This window comes from Strix uralensis, chromosome 7, assembly GCF_047716275.1.
Source record: "Strix uralensis isolate ZFMK-TIS-50842 chromosome 7, bStrUra1, whole genome shotgun sequence".
Lineage (NCBI taxonomy): Eukaryota > Metazoa > Chordata > Aves > Strigiformes > Strigidae > Strix > Strix uralensis.
This window is the reverse complement of record NC_133978.1, coordinates 5,966,712-5,977,255: the sequence shown is the minus strand read 5'-3', so window position 1 is coordinate 5,977,255 and position 10,544 is coordinate 5,966,712. Positions and strand designations below refer to the sequence as shown.

The following is a 10,544-nucleotide window of genomic DNA, read 5'->3' as shown; positions in this document are numbered from 1 at the left end:
TACATTAGGATGGGAGTTGCTTCAGTTCTCTGTCAGCACTCTTCAGAACTAAGCCAGCCTTGTTATCTATCCCTTGTCATATCGCCCTTATCAATCACAGTGACAATTATAAACCTTTGTGAAATATATTGGGATATTATTTGTATGAACCATATCATACACAATGCAGCTGTGGAGTACTGACAAGTTCGTTCTACCTTTTAAATCATTCTGTAAACCTCTAAAGACTGTTAAAGCTTATTTGAGAGTTAGTTCTTGGTACTTCCAATGGAGTTCACTGGGTTCCTCAGTGAAAGTATGCCTTAGCATCCCCACGCTACCATCTGTCAGCACCAGGAGTAGAGCCAGATACTCACTAAGGGTAAGTTACAGCTATGAACACCTACCACCCTTAAGGAGGTTTCTTTCTGTGCCTGGTAAAGATGTTCATTCCATTTACCTTCTCAATTCAGTGTAAATAAACAGTGTACCACTTACTGAGATCACAGTGGGATTAAATGCTCTATTTAATCTCTATAAACTACAGCAAAATGCAGAAATCCTTATTCTTGTGTTAAGAGATGTGAGTGGCATGAATATCAGAGGTTGTAAAATGAGCTGTATCGAGACCAATCCCCTAATAATTACACTGGGTCAAACCTCTGCATGTAAGACCAATGCAGACAGCTGTGCAATGCTCTGTAAAATATTCTAGAATTCAGCCTCTAGGACATAGGGTCAAACTTGAATGTAGGAAGGACCAACCTCTTGCCAAATACATGTATCCTTAATTTAAATTTAGGGAAATAGTTACAAGTGTATTCAGTCTCACAAACATATACAACAGAGACGTGACAGAAGTTCAGTATTTAGGGGGATGCAGACTGTACTGCTCTTTCTCTGTACTGTAAGACCGCAGTTTTTTAACCCAGGATGGTGAATGTTCTGATTAAAATCTACAAACAACCTGTTCAGTAAAAGTCCTTACATAAAAATTCTAGAAACAGGACCTTTAACAGACTAGGATCTCCAACTACTTTTGCAACATCAACAAATGCTAATGACTTTCACCAAGAGATGAGATCCTCTTCTCTGAGCTCCCTGAAAGCATGATCTTTAAGTCATTTTATTGAATCACTACCAATTCCCTTAGACAGCAAACTTTACCAGACAAATATATTGTATGTGATGTTCATAGATCTCTTGAGGAAGAGACCTCAGAAGATCATCTGGTTCAACCTTTTGTGGAAAAGGGAGTCTAGATGAGATTATTTTGTACCCTGTCCAGTTGCCCCCAGTGATGGGGACTCCACCACATCTCTGGGGGGGTTCTTCCAGTGGTTAATTGTTCTCACTGTAAAAAATTTCTTTCTTATATGAAGATGAAAAATTTTCCCTGTGCTCCTGGTGTGTATTAGCTTCAAAATAATTAAGATTTGTTTTGTTTACGCTAGAGCATTTATACTAGTTCAAACTTTGTCAGAAGTCCTCTCTCAACCCCCTTAATTTTGTCCCAATAGACCATAAAAGCCTTTCCTTCCTCACCCTGTGACTCTTAAAAACAAACAAATAAATGTTATTTGCAATTGACTAAGCCTGATCAGGTTGATTTAACTCTGTGATGTCCCTCCTATGGTTCTTGAGTCTGGCCAGTTCAGAAACACTTTTGTCAAATACTTTGTATAGCAGTATGTAATAAACTTAACGTGTCATGTGTTTGGGAAAGTGTAAAGCTTCAATACGTACGCTACCGTCATAAAGACTACAACAGAATTTTTTGTGCAAGAAGAAAAATATGATAATTTTCTCAAAAGGTTGTATGTTGCACTTGGCTCCCACAACTTAAGTGTCAAAAAAGCCATTAACTGAACTGTTATCATCAGGTATTCCCGGATATCTAGAAAGGTACAAATGTGTTTGAATCTCTGAATGATCTTTTCTGACTCTCTCAAGGGAATACATAAATAAACCCATCGACAGCTACAAAGGGCAGGTTCCAGTAATAGCATGTATAGAACTGAAAGTTAATTCAGGAATTGAGCGGGATGGATGGAAATGTATTTCCAACAAGAACATAAAAGAAACATAATGTCATGATCTTTCATCATCAAAGTTACATCATCGAAATTGAGTGAATTAACCATCTCTCTGTAACTGGCAAAGGTCTTATAGTTAGCTGGACAGATACAATACGACCAGTTACTGATCATTATTAGTTTTCTGTCCAGTAGCTTCATGTGTGGTATGAAACACTAATTTCTGTGTCCTCTCAATTGTACAGATTGTCAAAACTATGTTTATTAGAAGATTATAATTTGTCCTCCAATTAATTCCCCTAAATGCATTGTATGAATACAGTTAAATCTGTTTCTGGTTTTCTTCAACCAAAAATAAGCCTCCTCCACATTTCCTTGTACGTTTTTCTTTCATAGCATGCACCTAAGGTATCTCGAACTAGTTTTGTTCTACCTGATGCAGGAAATATCACAGTAGCTCTGTTGCTGGTGTAGTGACAGGTGTTTTGGTAAGTGCTTAATTTTTATATAAAGGACACTATATAACAGGTGTTCACCCATAATGTATTTAGTATGGTGTCAAACTCTATACATAATGTTAATAATGTATAGTGATTTCTTAAAGGGTAATAGCGAAGCAATCTGTGCTAGTGTAGGTAACAGGGGAACTTGCCTCTGAAGCATACAGTTCTTATCATTTCCTTACAATCAACCTTACCCATGTTCTCATTTTCAAAAGAAGGACAAGCATTTTAACAGTTTCTTGTTTCACTCTATTTCAAAACTAGGACATCTACTCTTCCAAGGCTGTAAGGTAGAATTTAAAGGCATTTCTAAAGGCAATGACAAATATTATTTGCAGCTGATACCCAGTAATTTCTTTTAGATTGCAAAACCCTCGCAGCACACACCTTCACTTTGTGGTAAGTTTATGATACAATCACTGTTATGAGACATCTTAGGGCACTCTGAAGACAGTAAAGATTTCTTTAATGACAAATGTTTTTCTGCTTCTTCAATATCTCAGAGATCTGAAGTTGGAGTAATTAGCCTCACTAAGGGCAAATGTGTTTGTGTATCTGAAATTAATTACAGGTTATTTTTTCTTTCTCAGCTGAAGCAAATAACAAATATAATGTGGCAAATGCAGATACATACCAACATCAGTGCAGGTCCAAAATTTATACCATATGCAGAAACAGTACAATTTCATATTCCTTGAGTTAATGAAGGAACTCCTCTATCTCAAAGCATGCCATATGCTAGCTTTTCAAACACCCCGTATGCTCATTAGAGACCTGTGATATCCACTTCTCAGTCTGCACTCCACCTACACCCAGTCTCGAGATCAACATGCTTCTACTTGCTACTTCAGTGTTTATACTTTTTCATGTATTAGCTATTGCTTCTACAGTGCTGAATCAGTAATGCTGGGCACTGTTGTGGTGGTGGAAAATGTATTTATTTCTATGATTGTGTTAAGTGGTATACAAAGAGGTGTTGTTTCTGAGAGCTCTTTTAGTCACGGATCCTTAAAAAACAAACCAGAAAGCTGTTAGTTTTAAACCTTTTTAAATAACAGTATTTCATCAAGTATTAAATGAGCCTTTGTTCAAAGGGGATATCTGTGTTTTCATTCCAGAAAAACTCTGGTTAGTAAAGAGCATGTACACCACTGTAGAAGGTGCCATAGATCAACTTGGCTTTCCTGAGCAAAGGCAGACAGCGGAGTACTAAAGGCCAGGGATCCAAAGTATGAACTATGAGATTTTACTGCTATGTAGCATTTCCTGATACCAAAGTTCTTTTGTTTGCGCTTTTCCATTCATTGTTAAATGTACTGATTGTACCAAAATACATATGATGTTCTTTGATTATAAACTCTAAGAAATTATCATTTCTCTCCACAATATCCCCAGCTTGTTCTTAACTCCTGTAACCCCTAAGAAGGCTGGAAGCAGCATATGCTTTACAGTTTTTGCCTTCTAATTTGTATCTTTTTCTCAAATTGACCAATTATTTTAAGGTAACTTGTAGAAATGTTGTATCTTTCAGACTTCTGTCCCTTCATCAATTTTGGATGAAATTGTCCAATGTACTTAAAAGATACTTAGGGCGCCTTGAGTTATTTTAAGAAAGAAGACTACAAAGTGCTCACATTTTTTCACTGCGTCTTCCATTACAACTGTTCTTCATCACAACAGCATGGTTTATCTTGAGAAGAGGATACAGAGACCTAAAGAATTTGAAAGGAGTTGTTAGCATGCTATAAGTGGCAGGGGCAACATTTGCCAGCTAATGGTAGCAATATCTACGTGGAAGGAGAAAGTACACGAAGTAATACTCTACTTAAGGTACAGGAAATCAGGCTTGTGGTTTCTTATGAGCTTCTAAGGTTTTCTTTGAGAGCATCACTAAGAACGATGCATGCTCTGATAAAAAGGCCCTGGGCCAAAAGACTGAAGAACAGAGCTACTTCATAAAATTCTTGACATTCACTGAAAATTATTTTCTCCTTTAATACAATTTTGCCACTGTCCTTTTTATTTATAGTGTGGGAAAGAGCCCTGTTACCTCTTTAGCTTCTAATCTTATTTCTAGGTTAAAGAGTACAGATTCTGCTTTAGTCAACTGAGTTGGATGGAGTTGTGCCAGGAAGAGACATCAGTAAGGTTCAGAATGTGTGGATTTAAAAATGAAAAACTATGCTTATTAGTGTAAAACATCTAAACCCTCATGTAATTTGCAATATACTTTAAAAGGCTAAGGCAGATCTGTCTTTGTGTATTATTGAGTACCAAATGCTGACAGAAATTTACTTTCATCTGCTGGTCTCCTGTTTCTTTCTCTAGTTGCCCTCCTAATCCAGCCCACTGCAAGTGTGTTTAACATTGTTGCCTCTCAAGATTTTATTCCATCACTTACTTTGTTTTTAATGACAACAAATAGAACACTTTGAAGTGCCATTTTCATTTACAAAGTGTGTCTTGTTGACTTTACTCTCAAACATTAATGACCCATGTGCGCATTTCACCTCAAAGCAAACTTGTGTAAAAAACTATTTAAGGAAGGCTCTTTATAACATCATCAAGAGGGAAATTACTGTTGCCCATGAACTACTGAACTACTTACTACAATATTTCCTGGCTCCGATTTCTGTTTCAAAGCAGCTTAAGTGCTTTGATGAGTCCCTCTGGTGATTCTGCTCTCCCTTCACCTCAGATGAACCTGCTTCCCGCCCGCCCCATAACAACCGGAATGCTTCTGTACATAAAATCAGCTTTCCGGTTCAGAAGCTCCTGCGTGGCTTTGCTTCAGGCTGAGGGCTGCCTATTTCCTACGCAGGAGATGGTGTGAGAAGCATCTGACAACTGCTCAGACTGACGCCCGCTACGAGTCGTTTGTGGGGCGGGGGACAAGGTCGAGCAGCGCGCTTGCGGAGGCCAGAGGGGACCAGAGGAGGGGCACCACTGGGGTTAGAACAGTTAGGCCCCCTTGCAAGATGGCGGCCCTCCAGCCCCGCCCTCCGTCCGCCCGTCTCGGCCAAGATGGCGCCGGAGCCCCTCCCCTCCCCTCACGGCCTCTCCGCACGCGGCAGGCCGGGCGCGCGCCCAGCCGCCCGCCTGGCCCCGCCCCGCGCCTGCGCGCTCGGGCCCGCCGGCGTCGTGCAGTCGCAGGCGTTAACGTCAGCAGCGCGCGCCGCCGCCTGCTGCCGGCCGCGGGGGCGGGCGCGCCTGCGCAGTTGGGGCGCGCTCGGTGCGGGAGGCTCGGAGGGGCTGGCGATGGCTCCGGCGAGGCGCCGCTCAGGTACCGGCGGCGGCGGCAGAAGGGGCCCGGGCCGGGCGCGGAGGCCCCGGCGCTTTCCTCAGAGCAGGCCTCGGTGGCGCCTGGGGTGGGGGAGAGCATGGCGAGCGCGGGCCCGCGCTCAGGCCCGCATTGTTGGCCGGGGGCGGCGGGAGGAGGAGGAGGAGGAGGAAGGGGCGGGCGGCGGCGGCCTCGCCGCGGCGGGGGGTGGGGAGGCGCCTGCTTCCCGCCCTCCCGGCCTGCCGCCGCCGCGCCGGGAGGAAGGGCCGGCGCCCGCCGCCTCCCCTTTTCCTTTCTCCCCGTGCTGTGTTAGCCGTTCTTCGGCGGCGGGGCCCGGTTACGCGGCGGGTATTTGAGGCTGCGCGCGAAAAAAAAAAAAGAAGGGGGGGCATTAACGGTGCTGAGGTGGGTTACGGTAATTTTTAAAAAATTGTGGTTGCAGGGAAGGAGCGGGCGGTTTCCCCGGCGGGCGAGGGGGGAGGGAGGGAGGGAAGTGGCGGAGTTGGTGAGCGGCCCTGCCATGTTCGCGTGGTTAACTTGCCCTTGTTCGAGGAGAGGGAAACTGAACCATGGCTGAAAGCGTACGTTGTTCCTCTGCCGGCAGCGCTCCCACACGGCGGCGGAGCAATAGCCCTGAAAAAGAAATAATAACAAAAAATAAAAATCCGTCGTTCTGCAGAGTCACCTTTCCCTTAGCCTTCGTTGGAAACTTGAATAAATTTTTGCGTTTAAGTAGCGTTAGTCCCATTGTTAAGGCGGGGAGGGTGGAGATCGTGCCTTAGGAAAATATAATAACTTGTCTTGCAACTTTTTGTGTTTCCCGCTTTTGATCCGTGTTGCCCACCAGGTTTAGGGGTGTAAAGATAATCTTTCAACACTTTTTCTTTTTTTTTTTTTTGACCCAGAATTAAAATAGCCTGATGGTATATATTTCAAAGATTGTAGCTGCGCTTTATTTTAATAGATTGCAGTTATAGAAGATAGACACCCAGGAGATTTTGCCTTTCGCCATGGCTCAGTTTGGAGGACAGAAGAATCCCCCTTGGGCTACTCAGTTTACAGCCACTGCAGTATCTCAGCCAGGTCAGTTTACATATCGCTTAATGTTTGAACCCTGACATCTAGTAGATTTGGAGATTCTGTAGTTGGGTATGCAGTTAAGAGTGGCACCATGATAACTAACTTAATTTAAATTCTATTTAAATGGTTTAAGTTGGGAGTTTTTCACACAATAGGACATTAAAGATCATTGCCTAATACTAGCTCTTGGGTTTTGTTTTTTTTTTTGTAAGAGGTGATAAATAAAATCCCAGCTGAATTTTTATTGATTCTCTTGGTCAGTAAACAACATATCAAGTTACTCGTATCCAAAGATGTGTAAATCAAATTACCCTTTAATTGCGTTGCTCTAGATTAAATAATAACAGTACTAATAAGGCATTACAGAGCTTTTTTTTTTTTAAGTGCTACCCGAGTTTCATTTCCAGGGCAGCCTTCAATGTTTACAAAGTATCTTGTCTTTATTAATACATTGGACATACTTCACATAACAAGAGGTCTCAGAAATTTGTTACTTGTGTGCAGAGGGGGTATATTTTATTTTCTTGTTAGTGCCAAGTTAGAACTCAGAGATCCCTATAACCAAAGGTATCACCCTGATAATGATAGAGGTTTTCCTCTGATTTAGCTAAGAAGCCTTATTTAATCACAGGCTAGTGTATTTAAAAACCTAGCTGGCTAGATTTTCATGTTTCGCATTGTTTTGTAGCATGAAAGTTTTTGAGGCAAGAATGTGACACTTGCTGCGTGGTGAATCTTGGTGCTTCCATTTCATTCTGGGCTGCTTTTTTCTCTTCTTGAATACAAAGTATTTCCTAAATATTGTTGTTTCATTGTCTGACGTGAAAAGGCTTCAACGAAGCTGTGGTACTTTGAGGATTCAGGCTGTCAAAATGTGAGCACAGGCAGTAACATTGTTGAAGAGATGTCTTTCTAAAGAGTTGTATGGGTTTTGCAGTTGTCCTTTGCATCTTGCTCTAGTTTGATATGAAGTCGAATGACATACCTTCTTTGTCAGTGGTTTTAAGTCTGGGAGCTTAGCAAAAGTTGGGAATGTTGCCATTCTTTGAAGGTGCATGTCTAGGGGGGAAAAAAAGAACAGATCTTTCTCCTGACTCAGTTTTCTTTCCCAAAATGACTTCTCCATCTCCAGTTTTTCTTTTGGGCACTGGCCCAGTCTGAGTGCATATGCCGCCCCCCACCCCACGAGGTGTTTCACAATACTCTGTCCCAGTGTGCCTTTTCCTTTTCCGCCATGACCATTCACTCCTACTCTCTACCTAAACTGTTGCTGTACCTAACCAGCTGCCTACAAGCAGTTTTGCACTGTTTCTCTGAATAGTTCACACTTCCCTTCCCCAAATGGCACTACTGTCCTTCCATAAGAAATTACTTAGCAGTTGGAAAGGGTCAGCATGGGGAACATGGGAGAGACAAACTTTGGTTTTGGTTCTTGTGTCTGACTGGGTGATACCTTGGAGCGATCAAAGGATGGCAGCATCTGGGCTGGGGTATTCTTGCAATGTTGGCTGATGTGACAGCTAGTGCATCAAAAATAGTGGTGGAAGGCTGCGGGCCAGCTCCATGTCCTGTTTCAGAGGGAAGGCTGCATAAAATGTGCTGCAGGAAGGAGCTGGCAGCCATCTTAGACCTTGCTGAGCCAGGACCAGAAGGGAGCCCAGGAGAAGAGGTGGATGGAGCAAGGGAAATAAAAGTACACACCAACTTCTTACCCATTTTCTTATTCCTACAACTCTGCCTTTGGTTAGCCTACTTCTGAGCCTCTTTAAATTAAATGAAGTGCAAAATTTAATTGGAATAGGACTGGTCAGCATCAATTGCTGTGAGAGATTTTTCACCTGCTTAATGAGGATAGTATCCCTAGGGATTTTTAGCTGTTCATCTGATCCAGCAGCACCTGACTCAAACATGAGAGCCATTAAAGACCAACGTTTGGTTGCATTTTTGCCTTCTTCCCGTGCTAGTTCCACCTTCCTTTGTGTTCCTGGTGTCCCTCTTCACACTGTAGTATCTTCTCTCCAGTATCACTTGAGGGAATTTAGTTACTTGCATCCTTCTGTGCAGTCCTTTGCAGTTCCTGCTGCAATACACAATCACCATGTCTGCATCCTCTTTCTTCCCTGTCTGTACTACTGAATCCAGTCCCCAGGATTCTACTGCCCAGCTCCTGTGTTAGTACCTGTGTAAGTACTTGTTCCCCTGCTTTTTTTTATTGACAATTCTGATTTGTAATGATTTATAATATGGAGCACAGGAAAGTTCTTCTGCAAAGTCGGCAGTGCTCTTTGGCGCTGCTGAGAGCGAAGAACAGTGTTTACTGTTGAACTGCAGCCAAGCAGTCACCTTTCATGCACCTTTCAACATGCAGCCGTGACTGTCCAGCTGGCTTGCTTGCCTGATGAAGAGAGATGCTGTCAGTGCTCAGGCATGCTGACAGGCATGTACTACTTCTCACCTGTGGCTGCAGTCAAGAAGTTGTGCAGATTGGCTTACCCTTGTGAACCTCAGTGTTCATAAACTGATTTAAAAAACTGCGTTTACCAAATTCTTGTATGTTTTCAGAGGATTGGCTAAAGGTGTTACATATATTTATGCACGGCAGCTGTTTTTATCCAAGTGTCAGGTTCCTTCTCCAAAGCATCAAGGTGCTTGGGTACGGGAGAAAGCAATCTTGATTTTTATAACACAGGCAACATAATACATATCTTTTTCCTAAGCTGTTGTTGAAAGTGGTGAGTGATGGTGTTATAAACCCAGTTTGGTAATTGCGAAAAGGTAGTTTCAGAGTTGTGTTTTGGGGTTGTGGGTTTTTTTGTATTGCTGACTCGGATGCTGTCTTGGCCATCCCTGGTGAAGAAGTAACTATATGAGTTAAGGCTCTTAATCATTCAGGTGTGACACTCTTAAGGTAGTTGTAGAGTGACATGCTGTGTAATGAAGGGTTCCTGCGATCCCTTTAGGATAGCTTACTAATTACTGTCTGCGCCTGTGGTATTGGAAGAGAGACAGTAATTTCAGGTGCCAGCAAAGATCTGTGTGTGAAGAGAGACTCCTACTTGTAACACAGTGAAATTGTTTCACTACTCCTTGTCTCATGGTTTTGCGCATCACATCACTAAAACCAGAATAAACTCCCTGCTATGCTGGTTAAGCATTGTTAAAGCATAAATTAAATCATGCCTACTACAAAAAATTAAAGTTTAAAAAAATAAGTATAAAATTCTTAGATAGCACATGCAAGTACTCTTTATACTTTTAACTTGCATAATGATGGGCGAGTCCTGAAATGCCTACAAAGGAGAATCCCCCCCTATTCTCAGAGCTATTAATTTTTGACGTGTCTTTGGTTTGTATCGCAGTGCTTGGCAAATGCTGTTTTCAGGGTTGTGATTTGTGGTTGCATAGTGAAGTCTGTTTTTACAGAACTGTAGTCAAGGGGAAGTCCTAGCTATGCTGTGTTCTGGCTGATTGGTGCCATCATCTTTGCTGTATCAATTGTTCATTGCATTAGAATGGAGAACAGTGCACCTGATGAAAGCAAAAGTGTCTGAAGCTCAGTATCTTCTTATTGCTGGTGGCCCCTGTGAGGTGACTAAAGAAAAGTGTAAGAATAGGACAAGCATGTAGTGCATCTCGGAGCCACTAAGAAATAGTAACTAATGCGCC

The 10,544-nt window shown here is 42.4% G+C and overlaps 1 protein-coding gene across 5 annotated transcripts in view; it reads left to right on the top strand.

Moving 5' to 3' along the window:
• Positions 1-5,719: 5,719 nt before the first annotated feature.
• Positions 5,720-10,544, top strand: part of CCAR1 (cell division cycle and apoptosis regulator 1) — a 31,654-nt gene continuing 26,829 nt past the window's right edge. For 4 of the 5 annotated variants that reach the window (XM_074874262.1, XM_074874261.1, XM_074874263.1 and 1 more), the window contains exons 1-2: positions 5,733-5,801; positions 6,763-6,881. In XM_074874262.1, the coding sequence (XP_074730363.1) occupies positions 6,809-6,881 (73 nt within the window). In that variant the 5' untranslated portion in view covers positions 5,733-5,801; positions 6,763-6,808. Of the gene's footprint in view, positions 5,802-6,762; positions 6,882-10,544 lie in introns of all 5 variants that reach the window. The other variant, XM_074874264.1, reaches the window with a different exon arrangement.